General features: G+C 36.6%; 1 protein-coding gene across 3 annotated transcripts in view; it reads left to right on the forward strand.

The window, feature by feature from the left end:
* LOC131031118 (nucleolar complex-associated protein 3) overlaps window positions 1-21,542 on the forward strand; it is a 99,646-nt gene extending 78,104 nt beyond the window's left edge. For 2 of the 3 annotated variants that reach the window (XM_057962155.2, XM_057962154.2), the window contains 3 exons: window positions 17,319-17,416; window positions 18,744-19,214; window positions 21,117-21,542. In XM_057962155.2, coding sequence (XP_057818138.2) covers window positions 17,319-17,416; window positions 18,744-19,214; window positions 21,117-21,155 — 608 coding nt within the window. In that variant the 3' untranslated portion in view covers window positions 21,156-21,542. The remainder of the gene's footprint in view (window positions 1-17,318; window positions 17,417-18,743; window positions 19,215-21,116) is intronic. The other variant, XM_057962156.2, reaches the window with a different exon arrangement.
* The last annotated feature ends 1,305 nt before the right edge of the window (window positions 21,543-22,847 follow it).

Raw genomic sequence — 22,847 nt, forward strand, 5'->3', positions numbered from 1 at the left:
AAAAATGGTGGTGCCATATGTATGTGTATTGATTATAGAGTATTGAACAAGAATACTATTGAAAAAAGGTATCCCATTTCCATGATTGATTAGCTAATTCATGATTTACATGGAGTTGTGCATTTTTTTATAGATTGATTTGATATTAGGTTACCATTAGATTTGTGTAAGGAATGAGGATGTGTACAAAACAACATTCAAGTGTCAGTTTGGGCACTTTGAGTTCTTGGCTATCTCTTTTGGCTTAACAATTACATTAGCTACTTTTGGGTCATGCGTGAATGCATGTATATACATATACATACATACATACATACATACATACATACATATACATATACATATATATGGCTTGTACTTGTTATTCTAGATTTATTTTTTTTCTATTTTTTGTAGAATATAATGCTTTAGAGGAAGTAATTAGAGCTCGATTAATATAGAAGCGACATTCCATAGAATTTGAAAGCATGAAGTTGATAGAATCAGAAAAATGATTCGCTCTCTATGATAATAGATGCTGGCCGTTATCCATGCTTTGGAAAAGTATAGACAATATCTAGTTTGTGGGAGATTTGTGTTGAAGACATCCTAACCACCTAATTTGTTTTTGTTGGTCAATGAGATTTGATTCTTTGAATGATAGATGACAAAAGTGGGCAAGGAAGCTTAAAGCTTATGATTGTGATGCTTATGATATTGACAGAGGAAAGGGAAAAATAATGTAGTTGCTAATGCACTTTCTAGAAAGCCTATTGCATTTCTATTATTTTTGCTGATTGGAAGACTACAATTATGGCAGAATATGTTAAAAATGAATTTGCTACCAATTCCCTTATGGGATAATGAAGCATAGTTCCCAGACTCAGACTCAGAGAGTACTCGACGAGCCCAAAATTTTCAACTCGGCAAATACTTGACAAAAACTTGGCAACTTAGAAAGTACTAAAAATCAAAATCTCTTAAAGAAACATTTTTTTTTTTATAAAATTCAATTACAAAATGTATTAAATTGAAAGTTGATATCTTGAAAGAGAAAATGCATGGTTTTATAGCAAAAACAACATGTGAAAAATGCATTTCAACCAGCATTTTACCTACATCGACATTTTTACCCATGTTTTTTTGTGTCTATAAAAATGCGAGAGTTAAATTTGTGAAAACTCACCCAGCAAAAAAAAAAAGAGAGTACTCGGCAACTCGGAGAGTACTTACAGAGTTTGCAAACTATGTGAAGAATGATAGGTATCTAGTGATAGATGGTCTCATTCTCTACAAGAATAGGATTTCTTAACTCTAGAATCCAACATAATGGAGAAGATCTTGAGAGTCTTCCACGATACACCATAAGCATGGCATTAAGGATATTACAAAACATTTAGACATTAAAGTGAGATTTTTTTTGGAAGGCACTTCAAGAAAATATCCTCAAGAATATTAAAGAATGCATCATTTGTCAACAAAACAAAGTGGAGTATATCTTTTTTGCAGAATTGTTACATCCTTTGCCTATTTTTAATTAGAAGTGGGAAAGCATATCTATGGACTTCAGGATAATATATCTATTTAGGTCGCATCCAAGCATTATTATCTTGATTCAAGTCAGTCATGTGTTTCAGCATTAATAAGTAACTTCGTGTCTGATTGAAGTCAGCCATGTTTTCCAGCACATGAGTAAACCTGTGTTCATTGAAATCAGTCACTTGATATTCATTTCTTATTGAATTTTACTTTGATTCCAACTCTAGTCTATTGCTGGAAATCAAAATAGAAACTTTCTCTTGGACCTAAATTCACAATTCGAACTTGCCAAAAGGATTCCAACTCAACTTGAAATCAAAATAGAAACTCTCTTTTGGAACTCGAAAGACTAAAGAGCAATTAGAAGCAAACCAAGAAAGAATTTCTGTGTTTCTAAATTGGAAGTTCGAACTTCGTGAGGTTTTTATACAAATAGACTTTCATTATCTCATTCATTCAGAATAGAGTTCGAACTTGAGAGAGACATTTGAGAAGGTTTTGAAGGTTTTTAACAAGATTTAGAAGATTTCAAGAGGATTTTGACAGTTTTGAGGATTATTTTCACAACATTTCAAAATGCAACCTCTGATTTTTCATCACAAGCAGCATTTGCCCTTCTTTCTCATCTTTTCTGAAGGTGAAATTTGGTTTCAAGGATAGATTATCAGGTTTCCTAACTTGATTTTTTCAATATTTTTCAAGAGAAAGAACTAATCTTCTACGAATTCCTTCCATTCTTTCTTATTTTCTGCCCCTTGAACTAGATATTGATGCATACTTAGTCAAGTTTTTGACTTAGTTTCTCATTCTCAAATCTGATTTTGATCAAAATCAAACCCAAGGTTTCCAAATTGGGTTGTATTTCAGGGCTTTCTTAAGGTTTTTAAAGAATATCTGAGTGTTAAAAATCCCTTAAAAATGCAAAGTGTTGGAAAAAGTGAAAAATCAGAATTTACTTAGCTGCTAAAACTTCCAAATTCATACTCAAAATGAAGGTTTTAATTCAATCTTCTTTAATTTTTGCAGATTTGAATTTCAAATGAAGTATTAGGTAGACAAGGATTCCCCCCCGGAATCCAAGATGAACTCAAAGTGGAAGTAGGTTGGAGACACCAACCTTGGACACATCAACCTTCTTGAGTTAAAGAAGAGAATGCATGGCACAAACACACAGTTACCCACTCCGATTGTTCGGAGAATGATGAGAAACGGAATTGTGCAAGCTGCTGATTTTCTTCTAGCAGTCCAGTGTAATGAGGTAATCGTTGAGTGATCTAAACACTACAACCCTGTGGATAGAGAGATTGTAGTCCTTGATGCTAGAGTGCTCGCCAATATAGGAGAAGTGGCAATAAGAGAGGCCTTTTGTATCCCCGACTACCACAACAAAGTTTATATGACCAAAGAGGAGGCAACCAAACTATATGAAGACAATACAAAAGAGTATTGTTGTGACCTTTTCACACATCGCCCCATTGCAAACAGGGTCTTCTAGCAGTCCAGTGTAATGAGGTAATCGTTGAGTGATCTAAACACTACAACCCTGTGGATAGAGAGATTGTAGCCCCTGATGCTAGAGTGCTCGCCAATATAGGAGAAGTGGCAATAAGAGAGGCCTTTTGTATCCCCGACTACCACAACAAAGTTTATATGACCAAAGAGGAGGCAACCAAACTATATGAAGACAATACAAAAGAGTATTGTTGTGACCTTTTCACACATCGCCCCATTGCAAACGGGGACCCCCTCTTTTCCTACTTTCCGCGTTGGTTAGTTTAGGGTTTTGGCAGCATAATAGGCAATTTTGAGTTTCTCGTGCCCGAGTCTCAGAATTTTGATCATGCCTATTGTCGTTTAGGGTTTTTGAAGTTAAGGATCAAGCACGTAAAGTTGAGATTTTAAATGATCCTAATTTTTGTCTTAGTGTAAACCTTTTGAGCGTTAACATGTTTTTGAACGTCCACGTCGGTAATTTTAAAGTGCTGAGGTGTTTCAGGACCTTTTGGAGTTGTTTTCTCGCTCCTAGGAAGTTATTAAAGTTGATTTTGCACTTTATCCCGATAGGTTTCCTTGTGTTTCGCTCAAATTTTTGGTGAATTTGCCCAAGTCCGGATGGGTTTTATTGAGTTTTGATGTTTCCTAGCGATTTTGAGTGGAAAAATGATCATTTTCGGATGAAAATCCATATTCTAAGGGTTAAAAGGTCAAAATTCCACACTAGAGGTGCTTTTCCCTTAATATTCCTAACTACCCATGATTTTCCCCACTCAAAATCCAGACGAGACATGGATTTCCCTTGGAATCCAGACATGCCCTGTTTTTTCCCCATTCAGAATCCATACTAGGATCGATTGTCCACCAGATGATCGAGAATTTGACTAAGCGTTGGGATTTTTCCTGACTACCTTCATTTTTCCACTGGGAGTGTGGATAAGGTTACAGATGACTTTTATGATGATTCCATACATGGATCGATTTTCCACCAAGACTTTTGTGACGGGATTTTGTGGATTTGTATGCTGATAATCATTCCAGACCCTAGGCGAATTTCCACTGGAGATATTTTGATGATTTTTGTGTCTGGATGACTATCCAGACTAGGGTTGATTTTCCCCTAGGAAGATTTTTGTGCTACGTGATGAAGTTTAAGTTGAAATTTTGATTCCAGACCCAAATCGATTTTCCCTTGGACCCATTTTTGTGCAAGTTGATGAAATTTTTGATAGGGATTTTTATCCCTACTTGGGGCGATTTTCCCCAAAGGGGATAATTAATGATTTTGTTGGGATTTTTATCCCAATTAAAATCGATTTTCCCTTGTTGGTCATTTTTTATCTTAATTTTAAAATCTTTCAATAAAGTGGCCCCAAATTTAATTGTTTATACAAAGTACAAACGATTATTTAAAAATAAAAAAACAATTAATAAATGATTTGCAATGAGCATTTAATGATTCTACCTTCTAGAAGCAAATCAGTTTTTTCCCAGGCAAGTATAAGTACAAGTTTTTTATCCCACATTACGCGTGTGGTGAAAGTTCAAGGTGAAAACAAGTTTAAAAGGAGGAGGCCAGAATTATTATATTATTATATTTGCCATGTGTGTGCTTGCTAAAGCGATTTTTCCTCTAGCTGGTGAATTTTGGTGAAGTGTCAAGTTGACACATTGGGTTGAAGATTGTTTTGTTGCTCGTTTTTCCTCATTTCCAGCCCAAGGCGATTTTTATTGGCTGCCATTGGAGTGTGTTGAAGCTTCATTTTTCAGACTTCGGCGATTTTTTTGGAAGTGGCGTCATTTTTGGAGGAAGGCGATTTTGTTTTGGGGAGGTTTTACCTCCATTTTTGGTGATTTCTTCCTCCTTGGGTGGTGGTGCCGTTGTTGGGAGTTGCTGGTAATTGTTTTCAGACCTGATATATCCACCATTGCTGAAGATTTTCTACCTCCATTGTTGGCTGGAAACTCGATTTTCAGACTTCACACATTGTTCCGAGCTGATTTCCACCTAAGGTGATTTTGCCTAGAGGCTGATTGGAGGCGTTTTCAGTCAATTTTCGGAGCTTTTTTGAGTTGTTGCAGGTCTGAAACTCCATTGATAGGCGGCTGTCCTCAGAAAATCTCCATTTCCAGCCACTTGTCATTTTTGGCGATCTTGTTTGGAAGGCGTTTTTGATCAATTTCAGGGATTTTTACTACTTTGCAAGTTGCTGGTAAGTCTGAAACAATTCATTTTCAGACTTGTCCTCAGAAAATATTCTTTTTACCGGCCATACTTACATTCCCGAGATTGATTGTTTTCACCATTGAAGTCGATTTTCATCAAGTTTGTGCACATTTGGGTGATTTCAACATGTTTTTAGAGATTAATTTGTGAAGTTGCAGGTTGTCTTCAGATTTACTGATAGCCATTGTTGACCTCAGAAGGTGTCTTCAGACATAAGTTTGTGCGAAAACATAACCTTTCACACCTTTCCTTAGTCATTGTTTGATCCTGTATACTCCTTTGCACTCTAATTTGAATATAATTTCTAAGTATAGGGAGGTGTTTTCAGACTTTGGTCTGAAAATTATTGATTTTAATGAATTTCATGAGGGTTTTATACCCCAACCTTGTCACATTTTGCATTCTATTGTTAAAATCTATTGAGAGTGGATTATTTTTCTAATTTCCATACCCAAATTTGTCTAAATCATTAGGAAATCAGAATTTCTGTTAGGAATATTTTCCGAAGTTCTAACTTCTAGCTTCGTACAGGTACGATGTTGAAGTCTGGACTCAAGGAAATGAGAGAACAACAGAAGATAGTTGAGACTGGATTCTATCCAGAATCCAAGATGTCATCCAGATGGAAGGAGGTTATAGACACGAACATGCATTTCCTAAATATGAGCCAGATGTGACAGCGTATGTTCGGAATTGGGAGCCAAATTCCTCCCCCAGCTTATGTGAACATTATGAAGAGTGGCATTTATTAGGCCGCTAGATTTCCGCAATCCATACAGTGCAGTGAGCTTATCCCGGAGTGTCCACGATGTTATGATCCTCGCTCTCGAATGATCAAGACTCCTAAGGGTGCCATCATTGCCTACCTTGTTGAGGATGCGATCGCTGAGGTGTTTGGAATTCCACGTGGGATGGACATGAAAGATATAACTAAGGATGAATATGAAGACTGATATAAGAAGATGGATGCGTGCAAAACCGTAGTGAACAAGGAGTGGATGATCGAGCCTAGGACTCATCATTCCAACGCTCCCAAGACACTCATGTGCACAAACTTCAAAGAGGAATATAGTGATTTAGTATTCCTGCTTAAACGAGTGATGGGGATGCCGCAGGGTGCAATATACGATTGATGGATGTTCTATTTCATCCAGGATTGTCTGAAAGGAACATTGATAAATTGGTCTAAAATCATAGATTCATAAGTGACAATCTGGATTTTTAGCTAAGGAATGTGGAGCGATCTAGGTCATTCGCCATGACTTCTTATTTGGTGTAGTTGCTTGCACGATTTGTTATATACAAGGGATTGATATGCAGAGGTGAAGTCGGGAATGGACAAGGACAATTTAGGAGTTATGAGTGCTATCCACAGCTGAACATGCATCAAATTGTAGATTATAAGAGAGTGAATGATGTATTCAAAATGTTGTCCAAGGAGGCAACCGAGCTGATAGAGGAATATGGATCGTGGTATATACAGTTTCCCACTTTCACATACATACCTTAGGATTCATGGATTTCAATCCGAACCCTATAGGCTTCCTAGGTATCTGGTGCAAGGCACCCTCTTGGTTTTGGATTTCTTTTGTTGTTTGTGTGTTGGATAGGTGGTCTTAGATCCTAGGATGATGTGTTGGATCAGTTTGGATCCTTTGGATGTAATAAAGAACCCATTTGTACGGCCAATTGGCTCTAAGGTCATTTATAAACCTAGAGACCAAATTGGGTCATGAGGTTCATGTAGTGTAGGAGGCATGTTGATAAGTTGTCTTGAGTTGTTTTAGGCCTAGGATAGGTCTAAAAAGTTCATTAGGGACGTTGGCATGTCAAAAGTGTCAAAAATGCAAAATTGTCAAAAGTTGCAAAAGTTGCTAAGCAACATTTTCCACCGATTGGGAAAAGAGGTTCCAATGGCCATAACCAATTGGAAAAGAGTTGTAGCCGTTGGGGAAAGCCCTATTTGTGCCTAGGAGATCATGCATGTTGGTGTTGGATGAAGCATGTAAAGATTTGGTGGTTTGAATAACAAGAAAACTTAGATTTTACCCAATTTCCATTGTTTTCCGTATTGTACGATCTGACAAAGGATTTACTTGCATGGATGTTTGAATTTGTTGGATTGTGGTGTGAGTGCAGGGTCGAATGCAGTGATCTGACTCCAATTGATAGAGTTTGGAGCGAGTGGTAGGCAGTTTGCCAAAAATTGTCATTCTAAGACCCGGTTCATAGGGTTTCATCAAGACATGACCCTAACTTGCAAATCCCATTGAGGAGTTCAATGGCCTTTTGGGAAATGCAGGTTGAGGGTGTGTACACTGAGATTCCCAAATGGTGGAATCTGGAAGTGAGGGTTGGTGTGGTTACCACCAAAACCTAGGCTAAACAAGACAATGTGTTTAGTCTAGCCTACAAGGAGGAACGAACAAAAAGTCACTAGGGAGTATTTGGTGACCGGTCTAACGGTGGATTTGATCTATTAGAAGCCTAAGGAACATGTCCAAGTGGTGAGTTTGGTTCTGCAACCCCATCTTCAAGTAGTTGCTTTGGAAAACATGCCTAATTAGGCCTATTGGGTCTGCAAACTCTCTAGGTGCTTAGGGGTGCTGGAGCAAAGTCAAACCTCAATCTCTTGGGATTGGATGTAAAGCCCAAAAGGGTATTCGAATGTGTAATTTGTTCCTGGAGTGTTTTGGGATAATTTTGAATGATTTGGGAAATACCGGTCTGGCAGGGCTACTAGGATTAGGCCTAAATAGGGGTTTCTTGACCCGGGTGCAAAAAGGAGACTTCCAAACTTGGTTGGAAGGCTAGGGTGAGTGAACTTGGCTGTCAAACAGTCCAAACCCTCCTTAGAAAGTGCAGTAGGTGACTGGTTGCATTGGTGTGTGTAGAACCCTAGTTGTGGGGTTGTAATAGGCCTTAAACAAGGCATAGAGGGGTGATTTTGGGTCTTCTTACCTTCTAGTTGCCCACTTTGCATTAGTATCCTTTTGATAGAGTGATCTTGTTGGAAGTGGTGAGACAACTTTTGGAGTTTGATTCTATCCAGAAGGAAAAGCACAGAACGGGCATGCCATTTCCTATTTCAGTTGGGAACACATTGGAGGTTTGCCAATCCACCTTAGCAGCCAACACAACAAGTGAGGAACTTGCATTCTATCGATTTGCAATATACAAGAGAAGAGAAAGGTTTGATCCAAATAAGAAAGTTGGAAGGATTTGGGGAGAAAAGTTCATCCACAAGGTAGACATAGAAGATTATTGGGCCAACCTTATGGATGAGCAGGCAGTAAAGAGAAGAATGTGGTCCAAAATGTTAGTGGATTTCATGAGGAAGTGTGGACTTTTCCTCATTCCTAGCCAAGTGTTAGATGATAGGGATCATATGCATCCACAATATGAAAACAAAGTGAAGAAGCCTAATTGGTCAGAACCAGAAGAAATAGATCTGAACATATTGATGAGAGAGGTCTTGAGTTTCTCCCGAGCATGGGTGGATATTCAGATGACTAAATTAGTTGATATGGGTGTTGTCTTCACTTATGAAAAGATGAAACAAGAAGATTCCGCTTCCGAGGATGATCAGAGGACTATCAGTGATATTAGGATTCATGCGGATGACGAGAGTCAAGCTCCCAAACGGAGGAAGAACACACCAGGAGAAGTCAAGGCTAGAGGGAAGAAGATTGAGGAGGTTAAGAAGAAGAAGAAGCAAAAGACTATCATTCCTTCACCACCCCTCAGTGTCTCATCAATCAAGGAAGTTGAAGTGCCAAAACAAAACAAGGGGACTGAGCAATGTTCCAACACAGTGATACTACCAGAGAATATTCAAGATTTACATGCCACAGCGACATCTGCTCCACCTAATGAGGATGATGATTAGTTGGGATCCCCTACTGTCCTTTTAGAGGTTAGTTTGGGAAAGAATGTATATGATTTGACCAAGGATAATCTTGATGATGATGATGATGTTATCACGACATTGAGAGGGCTTGATTGAGATATGTGTATCGATGATGGTATGGAGATGGCCGCTATTCCTGATTGGCTGATGAAGAGTATGGAGAAAAGTAAGAAAATGATAGAGGCACAACCTATTGATGACTACTTAGCTAGAAGCAATAAGGAGAAAGAACCTAAGAGAGCTGAGATTTTGTCACACATAGCTAGAGATGAGACAAGAATGCGGATTGCGCAGGTGGTTGTTCCTATTGGAGGTGTGACATTGGACATTGCTACTGCCATGGATTCTCAGATTACTTCAGTTGCCCTTGGCCGTACTACAAGAGAGCAAGAATTTCAGGAGGTTGGTGATAACCTCAAGGCAATCAATGCGAGATTGGATAGAGAGATAGAGAAAAGAGAGAAGTACGAAGAAGAGAATATCAGACTTAGAGAGTACATTGCAGGAATAAGGCATGAGAATCTCACCCTTATTTCCCCTATTTCAATTGATCGTGGACTACGTTCACATTATGAGCCAGTGAGAGATACACTCTTGGAGGTGGAGAAATGGATTGGAAATACAAAGAGATAGGCGGATGATTTCCTTACTCAGTTTGTCCAGGCATTTGATAGGACAACATGGCTCATATTCAGAATACAGTATTTGGAGGGAGTTTGGGAAGAATTCTGACCTATTCAAGAGAAGACTATTCCACACCTCAAAGCTTTGAAGAGGATTCCTAAGTCCACATTGGTCAGGGAGAATGTTGTGCACAATGGAGATAGATACGATTTCCATGGCTGGTATTGTTCATTAGCCATAAAGAAATCAACTTATGAGAGCGCACAATTGAGTTGTGCAGAGATGGAAGGATCAATTCATGATATTCAGTTGAAGATCCTTGCCTCAATTGAGGAGTTATTGGGGGTTGATGTCAATGAGGCCAGTGGTTTACACTTAGCAGAATTAAGAGACAAAATTAAATTCATGTATTTCAATCAATTGGACTCTTTGAAGAAGAGTCAGATAGATGATTTGGTCTCTTTGTTGATTCATGTTCATAATTCGCAGAAGCTCATGCCAGATTGGGAGAACACTTTGGATGCTTGCTCGAATGCATTGGATGTGATTGATTTACAGCAGGATACCTTACCCAATATTTCCATGGAGGAGTTAGATTTTGTATTAGCTAGATTCTTGGAGTATGCTAGGAGAGAGAGAGATGCAGGACAAAATCTTCTAGAAGATTCCCTATTTGATGACTAGGTGTCTTTCTATTGGGCCATATGTTGGTGGCTCTATTTTTTATGTAAACCCTAATTAGGGCAATTCTAGGGTTTTGTTGACATAATCTTGGCCCTTGATTTAGTTTTAATCTTGGCCATCCATTTTTTATGAGACTATATATACCTCATTTCCTCTCATTTGTAAGAGAGAGTTTTTGTAGAATTGTTGGTATATGCTCCAACTTTTGAATATAAATCATTGTTCGATTTGATGGTGATTTTGTTTTTCAAGTGTTGTTTTGCATTCAACGTCCTCAATTCCTCCAAGTTAGATTAGAATTTGCTTTCAATGTTTGTTAGATTGAATGAAAGAATTGTTGAGTATATTTGTGTGGAATGTATGAATCCATACCACTAGCCTCTTGCTGATTGTAAGTGCGCCTTGCATGGTCAACTGGAAATTTATGCAAACTTAACATCAATTATTACATATCCATCGTTATTCATCAACTTGGATGGTTTCAATGCTTGGTGTTAATAGTTTGAAAATCTATGAAGTATACCCTAGATGATCGCACTAAGCTCATGTCAAAATCTGTTTGATTTGATGGTGAGACCTTGCCTAGTTTGATTCCACTAAATTTGTTCATCATTTCCTACATTCCTAGGCTTAGAATAGATTTCTTGAACCCTATTCCTTTTTGCCATTTTTTAGTAAGTCTTGAGTCCAGAACTACATTGCGATATCCTAAGTTACCAGCACACCCATTCCATATCATGATAAATGAAGTTAATTCGAACAATTGTGTAAGTCCCCAACTGAAAACAACAATTCACATCGACCATTGAGTTACTCACTCGTCAAAACCTGACTGTAGAAACCTTGGAATCATTTTAGTTGATCTTATCCTTAGCATTTGAGGTGATTTTGTTCAAGAGAGGGGAAATTACTTTGGTATTTTATTATGAATGTTATGTGCATAAAACACACATCAACAAGCATGAAGCTAACATCAATCACTCATGGTTGGAGAAGCCAAGGAAGAGTGTGTCAAAGATGCATAAGACCCTTCTCAGACCCTATTTCAAGGAAGAATATGGCAACCTTATTGTCTTGTTGAATAGTGTTATGGGCAGCCAACAAAGTGCTCCCTTCGAGCCATGGATGTACTACTTTATCCATGAAATTACAGTTGGCGTGAAAATGATCAATGAGCTAGGATCATCAGTGATAACTTGGATTATGAACTTAAGAACCTAGAGAAGAATAGAACATTTTACATGAGTTCCTACTTGATCTATTCCATGGCCAGAACACATAGACACAGAGGCCTAGTGTGTAGAGGCGTAGTGGAAAACAAGGAGAACCAGTTTGTTGTTAATGACTGCTACCCACAGTTGCACCTGGAATAAAAATTTCATTTTAAGAGGGTTAATGATGCGTTTCTCATGCATATTTCAAGAACCCTTCAGGGAGGCCTTCATCAGCGACTCTCTCAGGAGTCGAAGGATTTGATGAGCAGATTTGGATATTGGTATATCCAATACCCCAAGTTCACATATTTGCAAATCCAAGGATTCGTCGGATCCCCATACAAGTTGCCCATGTTTCTCACAAACAGGATGGTTTTACTTGAGGTAATAAGGCAATTGGAGACTTTTATGATTGTGCAGAGAGGAAAGCAAAAGACAGAAGCGTCTTTTCCTCTTAATGTTGGAAAAGGATTAGAGTCTTGTCCATCATCCCAGGCTGCCACACATGCCGACAAAGAGATTCAGTGGTACCCATTTCTGCAGTATCAAGCAAGGAGCTATTTTGATCCTTTTCACCAAATGGGAATGGTTGATGGAGTGAAGTTTGAGCATAGGCCAGACCTTGAAGATTATTGGGCCAGCGCTATTGACAACTTTGAGATAAGGAAGAGATTCTGGTCTAGAATCCCATTGAATTTGATCAGGTCATTTGAAGTCTTCTGAGTGGCAAATCAACTTGAGGAAGAAAATGAATACGAACAACCACACTATGCCAACTTGAAGACTGAGCCTCTTACCCTGGTTGACGAGACAGATTCTGAAAGATCTAATTTGGGTGATCTGATGAGGCCCGTGATTGAATATTCTAAGTGGTGGGCAATTTAGAAAACAAAAGAGTTCAAAGCAAGGAATATCATCCTCACTTATGATCTCATGGGGATTGATGAGTCCATGTCTTCTAATCACGGTGTGACATCTAGCGGTCCAAGGAAACCAGAAAGTGTTGGATCAAGGAAGACGAAGGAGCCCACTGAAAATTCAGTAAGAGTGAAGGGAAAGAAAGTTGCTAGAGAAGAAGATGTGAGTAGGTGGCAGAAGTCTAATGAAGGCCATTCAACTATCGGCGCCTCATCCACGACTACAGTCATAATTTTGATTGATGAATAAGAACCGGATAGTGAAATGGGAGGCAATGAGATGGATTTTTTTTCTCTCATTATTGAGGAATCAATTTAGGAGCCCATTCCCACAAAAGTTGTACAAGCAGAGAACCCTAAACCTAAAGGAGAATTCCTAGATGGCATAATCTCTGCAACGAAAGGAGTTGAAGATAATTTTGATGATAGCGACATGGAACAGTCAACCATCCTTGATTGGTTGAAAGAGAGGATGAAAGCCATGGTTCCTCAAGAAGTTCATCAAAAAAATAATACAACAACACTCTTGGCTGAGTTGAATAAGCCAGATGAAAAGAGACCATCTAAGCCAACCAAGAAGTTTTCTTTGATCCAAAGGGGCAGTGCAGGATTTAGATTTGTTCAGGTAGAAGTGTCAAAAGTAGATAAAGCTCAGGATAGTATCACTCCTAAGGAATATGAGATCACTACCATAAGTCTGGGTAAAACCACCAAATTCCAAGAAGTCCAGGAGTTTGATGATTCCTGTAACACCCTCAAGATGAGATTGAACAAGGAATTTGATAAGAGAATGAAGCTAGAGGCTAAAAATGAGCAGTGGAAGAGGTATGTCCAACACTTGACAAACCCTATTGATCGGGAGGAGGTCCTAGTTACTCCACCCATGCCCCTTCCACATGAATCAATGAAAGACTGTGAGAATATGAGAACCACTTTCAGAGAAGTCAAAGGATGGACTTTTGATGCCTCAGAGCGTGCTGATATACTTGTTAAGAATTTGGTATTAGCATATGACTCCACCTCATCCCTCTTAAGCAGAATCTAGGATATATCTGAAGCTTGGGAGGATATTGAGGACATTTAGAACAAAATAATCCCGTGCTTGAAGACCATCAGAGGGCTTCCTCCGCAGGATTTAATTGATGGAAAGGTTATTCAGCCTGGTGACATATTTGACTTCAACACTTGGAACTTTGCCTTGACTACCAGAGTTGAATCTCTGAAGAAATTAGAAGCTAAGTGTGTGGAGATAGAAAAGGTCATTCAGGGTATTTAGGACAAGGTTTTCCTTGTGGCAACCAAGGTACTGCGGCAGGATGAGGTGCGTGAGAAGCATATACATGTAGAGAATCTGAAGGCCAAGATTCAAGGAAATTTCTCAAAGATGATCTCACCAGAGTCTCGAGCTTCTTGCTCATTGATGAGAACTTTTTAGCACATGCCGCTAACTGGGAGAGTGCTCTCACCACATGTACTAATGACGTGGACATGATTGATTAGCAGCTTGCCACATGTCACCATGGAGGAGGTTCAGCTCCTTGCTTCCAGATACATTGAATTTGCAGCTTCCAGAAAGGAAACTGGATGCCCACTTCAGTGAAAATAACAACTGTGCCACTTGTCTTGATCTCTTTTGTCTAAATTAATTGAGTTTTGGGAAACCCTAATTACGGTTTTGATCTTTCAATCTGGGCCCTTGATTTGATCTCGGTCGTTCAAAACTTTTGTGTGCCTATATAAGGTTTCCTCCTCTCATATGGAGAGTGTGAGGTTTTTGATAAATTGTTGCGAGAGGTCATTTTGGATAATACATTGCTTGTGTGCTTCTAGGCCTTGTAATCTCTTTTATTTGAATGATTGGCATGGTTTACAATTTCTTCAACACAATAGATTAGAATTTTCTTTTGAGTTGTTAAATGGAATGCGAGATCTGATAAGTATTGATTTGTGGTGAATCTCCGATCATACTTTTGATGAATAGATGATTTTTGTTCATTGTGTAAAGTTAGTTTGAGCTTACTTTGTGGATGCTTAACTTCTATCTAGATGAATATTGTTCGATTTGATGGTAGTTATTCATGATGTGAAAATCATAAACACGTCCCTTGAAGATTGCACTCACTTTGTGTAGTTGTCCTAAGCATGGTGAAGCAAAGTGTGGTTATTGAGTTCACCTAGTCAATACCGTCTCTCAAGTTTCCTAGGAGTAGAATAGACCTCTTGAACCCTTATCCTTTTTATCCTTTTTTGAGGAAGTCCAAAATCTGAAAATCCAAAAAAAAAAGAAAGAGAAGAAAAGAGCATTTATTGACAAATTTGTCTAAGTCCTAAACTTGTGAACCATTCTACGTAAGTCCCCCTTGTATTTCAGCATACATAACCAAGGAAGCTATCCAACATAAAGTCGCCCATTCACACTTATAAACCTTGGAATCACCGTGTGGTCTTTCTCGCAATCTTGGCACACGTAGTGATTTTGTTCAAGAGAGGGTAGAGTATCTTTGGATATTTTATTCTAATGTTTGGTAAATGATAAAACGTGAACCAACAATACTTCTCATTAATATGTATGATTAGTTTGACCAATTCGTTTCGAGGAACAATCCATCAATGTCTTGTAGAAATTTATATTCTCAATAAATTCAAGAGTGTAGATTGATCTTGAAGTCCCTATTCTCAAGGAGAGATCAATGCAAAAAGTTGAACCCAACCTCTTGGGTTGATCAATTTAGTGAAGATCTTATAATCCAACTTGTAGTCCTTCGAGCATTAACAATTTAAACTTTAAAAAGTACTTACAAAATGTTTGACATATGCATTTAAAGAAAAGATTGTGTCGACTTGTTGGGGTTCGATTGATGAAGATGCTTGGCAAGGATTCAATTGTTGCTAATGATGAAGGCAAATGGTTACATCTTCAGGCATAAATAACTCACCTGTTCAATTGGCTTTTTGAACTCTAAAGATGTAAGATTCAAAGAAATTAGTTTCAAAGAAAGAAAAGTTGACATGTTCAGGATAAGAGACATTTACAAAGGAAGTAGTTATTTAAACAAACTGACATCCTTGCAATAGGTAAAACCGTAAAAGGTTAGTTGAAAGTAGAAGGTGAGATTAAAGTATTTTGAAAATGATTAGCAAGAAAACATTGGACATTGAAAGATAGTTTTGATGAGTGGTATTGCATTAAGATCTAGAATGGAGGGGCAGATCTCTATGGACAGAATGTTTTCTCTAGGGTACATGAATACTGGATGGATAAATATAAGAGATTTTTGATGAGTAGTATTGCATTAAGATTTAGAATGGTGAGGCAGATCTCTATGGACAGAATGTTTTCTCTAGGGTACATGAATACTGGATGGATAAATATAAGAGAAAGCTGGATTAAAATATAAATGATGCAGATTACCAAAATGTTAAAAATTACTAAATATTTAATAAACAGAAACATAAATTACAAGGTAAGAAATGAGGAATTGTTTATAAAAGAAAAAAAGAGGTTGGAGATTGTAGCAAAGTGCAAAGTGTTTCATACGCATCAAGATAAGTCTGGTATAAAAGAAAATTATTGTTGTATGTGGTACAACACTAAGAAAATGGGTAATGGAAAAGAAAAAAGAGAAAAAATCTAACAAATCTGGCTGGTCCAAAAAATCTTTATCCAGCCAGATTTGAGTTGAATCTGACATATCTGGCTGGACCAAAAATTCAAGATCCAGCCATATTTGAGCTATATCTGGCCAGATTTGGTAACAATGGACTAGATGATGGAGCCACAAGAAATGAGCATGAAAGAAAACTTATGGATGTCATGGGAATGGAATGGCCCTCACCACCGCCCACTACTCCCGAGCCTTCCTTTTTATTGGAACTTTCTGGAATTTTGCAGAAAATGGGGGTGCCTTGTCATCCCTGGGTTGCCCTATGGATGTCAGGGTGTGCCCCACTTCAGATACATAAAAATAAATGATAAAGAACATTCTGAAACAAACAAAAACCCTAAAAGTGGGTCCCACCAAAACCCGTATCCGTTGCTGTTTTGCATTCATCAAAAGGGAAATGGAAAAGAGAAGAACAATTTCTGAGATATCAATCAGATGACGAATTCAATTGCTTGTTGCTCAATGTACCTAGTACCATGTAGTATGCAACATTTCTTTTTTTTGTTATCTCTGAATATAAATAATGCTTCATGTTATGTCTATGGTTATCAATCTATCACATATATTATGGAAATGATGAAATTGTTATCATAATTGCTTTTTGAACTTTTAACTCATTTTAGTTTGTCTAATTAATTTTTAAGTTTTTAATTTATTTATATTTTAAAAATTCAAATTTTTATCCCTCGAAACTTGGAACATGAATATTAATTGAAGTACTAGAAAGAATTGTCATATTGATGAATTATGACCATTGGCATTTGGATCCCCTGGGATTCTAAGGCCAATAGTTATAAACACATTCTATCACATGAATAGTTGTTAATTGGTTGAGTTGTCATTTACAATGCTCTAAGCCTCTAGGCATTCAAGCCGTGAGGCCCGTAAAAAACTGTGATAGACTGATATGAATAAACTTTTGAAGTATTTCATTGCTTTATTGTGTGTATTGAATTTTGTATATAAATATTGCTTGCTGTGTAAATTTATTGTATATGGTGGGTTGTGGCAATATTCATTTGGGAATTCAGTTAAGCTGACACATTAGTTTTAAATTTTTTGTAGTTCTGGTGACAGTAAAGAATTTACTACAGAAGTACAGCAAGTGTCGTAATTTATTGGAAAATGATGGTGGAGGTGGCTCAGTTGGTGGTACTGTAGCGGTAAGTACTTTCCAAGTTTGTAAATATTGTGACTTGTTCTTGATAATGACACAAGAAGAATGTAACATTTTATTGTCTTTTTCTGATAGGCATTTTTTCTATTTATGCATAATATTGTTAAATTTATTGCGAGGAACTTGTACTTCTAACATCCCATAGAATGGCAGTACAGGAAAATAAGTTCTACTTCTGATCTTACCACAGTACTTACCATGCAACATAAGCATGTATGAAACCGTCTTTTATAATATCTAATACATAGACCCTTGCTCAATGACTGTAAAAGATTTCCTTTTGTGAAAAGTTCTCCCCGTTTTGGTTTAACTAATGAAGAATTTTGTTAATTTTTGAATAGGAATCTCTTCGTTAAATTTCTGTTATAATATTCTTTTAAAAGTGAAAACTTTTACCTTCCAATTGGAGTAAATCTGAGATGTTCTTTGTATTTATAGGTGGGTTATATTTTGATTGCTTAACAAGACATTTTTATAATGCTTGTTTTATGAGAAAAAATTGTGAATTTTTAAGTGATCTTCTCTTTTAAAGGTTTTTGTGTCCAGATGTCTCCCATTTGTGACCCAGGACTTACATTGACATGTTGATTTTTTATTTTTCTTGCAAAGCTTTCACTCATTTGCTTCCCTCTAATAAATGGGTTAATCATATGATTGCCAGATGAAGTTTTAGTGTAAGGGGTCTCACAGTCACATCTTGCACTGCTATTATGCTCAAGAAACTCATCTGGGTAGTTTGATTGGATTGATTTTTCTCATAGTTAAATTCTGCTGAAGCATTTAATTTATTATCGACATGGCATTTAGTTTGCGTCATAGGTTCTTTTCAATGGGTTTGTTTTTCGTTTCTCTATAGTATATGAGGTGCAGAGTTAGTAGCTTTTTTAGCTAAAATGGCCTATTTAATGCTTCTTAGAATTTGGTATCCATCTCATCTCTCTTTATTTGTCTTTCATTGGAGTTTGGCTGGAGCATGTACCCTGTCCATCTGGAAATCTACAAATTTGGAAGTTTCACTGCATTTTTAACTATTGTGCTGCAAACTTCCCTTGATTGGAAATGATAACCTTCATATTTCTTCTCAGAATCGTTCTTTCCCTTTTAGTCTGGTATTCCTATATATTGATTTTACTTTTTTATATATTTTTAAGGGGTTGTCAATTTCTCTATTCATTCGGGTTTAGCTTGGTGTTGTGTCATGCTTTCTATAGATAACAATAAGTTGTTTCATCTTCTAAGAGCAAATTCAATAGCCTTGTTGGTGGCTATTAAGGGATCTCACAATGACATTTTCTAGCCTTTTCCGTTTGCAGAGATATCAACCTGAATCTGTGGATCCTGAGTTAAGTGGAGCTCTTTCTTCTATTCTGTGGGAAGTGGCCTTGTTATCCAAGCATTATCATCCAGCTGTTTCAGAATTGGCTAATAATATTGCTACCATGAGTGTATCTCATAATCAAGTGTTTCTTTCAACTCTCTCTCCACAAGAAGCTTTGCGGACTTATTCAACAAGGTTTAGGACATTCTCGTCTCCCATTTGTCAGGTCAAGCCAACACGGAAGAGGAAGTGGAATGATGGGAATATAATTCTAGATAAGTCTATAGTTGACCAGATCAAGGCTGGTGAAGATAATGATTTGGTTAGAAAGAAGTTTACCACACATTTTAAAGTGCTTAGGGATATTAAAGAGAATGAAAGGTTGAGAAAGGAGCTAAATACTACTTTAGTATCCCTAAGAGCATATGATCAATACAAAACTGGAACAGCAAAGAAATTTAAAAAGGTAACCACTGTGTAGTCTTTATGTTTTTTAGACTGATAAATTTCACTGGTCGTCAAGTTACATGGCCCTGATTAACTGAATTCTGTTCAAGGGTTTTCATGCAGTTCCATTTAATGCTATTAGCACACTGGAAGAAATGCAAATTTTCCATCGTTTTAATGATAAAATAACCAAGTAGTGACTATATTTTATGTTATATTATTAGCAGCACCAATTTAAGGGTATGACTTGCAATTAGCATATGATCTTTTCCATGGATAATATGGGCCCTTTTACATTTTAAATGATCTTTTTGGAGGTGGTCTCATGAAACAAAAAAAAATCATTTATTCCTTTGTAAAGCACATGAAATGTAAAGACACCTCCATTCATAGAGTCCTTGCTAACATTAATGATAGTCTGCAGGGGTTCTCAAATGTTTTTAGCTAGATACCTGTTTGGATTCAGGTTCAGGTGCGCTTGTACTGTCGGGGAGATTGGGTTTGTTTTGGGTTCACCTATATAAGAAAACATATAAACATAAAAACATTATACATATTTTGCAGCTTAAAAACAGGAATTAAGTTCAGAATATCACATAGCATGCATACAATAAAGTAAATAAACAAATCCGTCATAGAAATAAAATATACCACTTCAATGTCAATTTGTCAAACATGAAAATACCACAGTATTTATAAGGTTTTGTGAAGCTAAAGAAATTTTTTGTTTAATACTATGGGGGAAGGTCTTCTAAGTTTATTCAGAACATATTAGAGCTCAAAAAATTTAAAAGTGGGAATTAATGTTAAAAAGAGGCAATGAACAAAAACAATTTAAGTTTGCCTCTTGCTTGCATGATATGATTGTCAAAGTGGCAAGCACACCTGATCACATAGCGCTGTCTCATGGTGCAACTTGCACGATTGGCAAACAGAGGTTAACGACTCTTAGTCACTATCCTCGACAGAAGCACAGGTAAATTGTGCACAAGTTGGATCTTACAGTAGAAAAGGGGGGACATAAAAATACTATTTGGGCACATTGTATGATAGGGCTATCAGGGGTGGGAAACAAATTCATCATTTAGCAGTTGCTAATCCCACTCATTTGGAAACATCTGATCCTGTTGTCGTTGGGAAAACCTGTGTAAAACAATTTTATTCAAATGACAAGGAAAGGATGAAGAACATGTCTGTCTTGATTAATGGAGATGGAAGATTTGCTGGACTTGTTTTTATCTAGGTTCTGCAAAAGGGACCTGGATTCACCTTGTAGTGGACTTGGCTGAATCCGAGCCATTTGGGAGGATCCTGGATGAGCCCACAGGGGATCTGAACTAGGATCTGGACTGTGTTCTAACTGCACCTATTTCTTAGGGTTTTCCTGAATGAACCAGTAAAAGAGGTTTTTAAGTTTTTAGCTTAACCAAGGAGATCTTATGGTATCTTAATAGCACGGGTAATTAAGGGTATGACTTGTAGGTAACATGTTAAGAGAGACTTAGTCACAGGTAATATGAGGCTCTTTGCATTTCAAATGATCTTTTGAGAGATGGTTACACGAAACTTAAAAATTCCCCTGCAGGCTCATCCTTAAATACCCCCTGCAGACTGTCATTAATTTTGCAGAGGGTTTGGGAGGATCCTGGATGAGACTGTCACTTTAAATACCCGTCAAAGCAGATTGTGGTTTGATGCCTTATGTTTTGGTGTAGCATCTTGGCATATGAACAAGATGCGTTTCCTTTGGAAAACTATACACTACCTTGCTTCTTGCTTCAATGATGAAATTTTCAGTTTTAGAGTCAATGATGATGATCTGATCTGACTTTCAAGTTTAAGCTCAGTAATGTAGCACTAATGCCTTCCAAAGTGAAGAAGCTTTGATAATTCAGATTTAGGCGTCTTCTAACTTGTACAGGTCCCACAAATCAAGAATTGGGAAGACAGTGTTGAATAAGGTGGGATTAAAAGAGAATGACGAAGCATGCGGTAGGGAAGGATACTGAAAAAGCCAAGCAAATGGCAAGGTTCATGCTCTAATCAGTATAACACATATCCATTGTATGAGAGTCTACAAGTGTTAGATCCACAATTTGTTTGGTTAATTAATCAAAATCATTCAAAAAAACATTTCGACATTGTATAAAATTGTTCTTTGATTTACAAAGGCTGTTTCAGATTAGTTCTGAAGTTCAGTTTAGCTGATGTAGGTCAAATTGTGCACATTCAATTTCAATTTTTCCATTTACTGTTACACATAAGTAATGAGATCGATGATGTGCTCCCCAGTTCAATAGACTAAATTTCCAAAATAACAAATATTTTTTGGAAGTTTGTTATTTCATGCACGTGCACTTGTAATAATAGGTAGCAATAAATATATAATATCTATTGACAAAAAAATAATATTCAAAGCAAGTGGTTTACAATGTCCATCATATAATATTTAAAAATTCTTTATATATGACATTCGGAAAAAAAAGGGAATATTAACTACAGAAAATTTCAATATAAAAAAATTACAACTCTTTTCGTTAAGCAAAATTAAGATAAAAAACTTAGAAAGATTCGAAATACAAGTATGGATAAGATTAATTTGTAATATTATTTTATGAAACTATTCCCACATGACATAATTCGTTGGGTGGAAACAAAATATATTGTGGTGGAAGAAAAGTAAAAATAATTGTAATGTATATGATCTATATGAAAAAGATATGAAAATATATTTTGAATTATATTTTTGTTAGTGTGTATGATGAACATGGAATGTTAAACGATTGTAAGACCAACAAAGATCCAACCAAATGGCTACAATTAATATTCACCATACACCAATGAAGAACTTAAAACATGCAAAATATCAAAAACATGAAAGATTATACCATTCACATGCTTAGTAGGGTTTGATTTCCATTGTTTCCTATCTCCATAGATTTTGCTTAATATAGTTGCTCTCAAATTTTGTATTGTGAAGAAGAGCTCAACAAAGAACTGATTGTAGTTGTGTAGATGTTTGATTGTTTGATTGCACGAAAGATTGATTGGTCATATATAAAGTCGTTAGTTAGGGTTGATAAGGATGAAAGGGTCATTTTATATAGATAGTACCCTAGAAAATTGAGGGATGAGATTAAGAGGTGGAGGGATAAATGGCAAGTTAAGATTAGAGGGTAGGTATATAAAATGATGAAATATTAGAGAGGAGGTTAAAAGCAAATTAAGAGATGAATGACAAATGTAATGGAAAAAAAAAGCTAATGAATGAATTAAATAAATAAATATTTATTTAATTAATAGAATAAGTGGGATCAATTAAATAAACAAAATATTTATTTTAAGAAAAGTAATTTCAATTAATATAAATATTTATTTAAATGGGGAGAGGTTGGAAGAGGATTAGTGAATTAATTAAATCAATAAAATCTATTTAATTAATAGAAGGCTTGGGATAAAAATATTAAATAAATAAAATATTTATTTAATTAGGTTAGGACAATTTTAGGTGTCCACAGTTATAACGTAGAATGTAAAGTAATGAAGGTTGGTTATTTATATCAAAAGAGGCAACATTAAATATGAATTTCTAATGGTGAAATTAGTATACTCATGTCATTTTCCATTTAGTTTTGTGTCTATTTTATCCATG

Source organism: Cryptomeria japonica, chromosome 7 (genome assembly GCF_030272615.1).
Source record: "Cryptomeria japonica chromosome 7, Sugi_1.0, whole genome shotgun sequence".
NCBI lineage: Eukaryota > Viridiplantae > Streptophyta > Pinopsida > Cupressales > Cupressaceae > Cryptomeria > Cryptomeria japonica.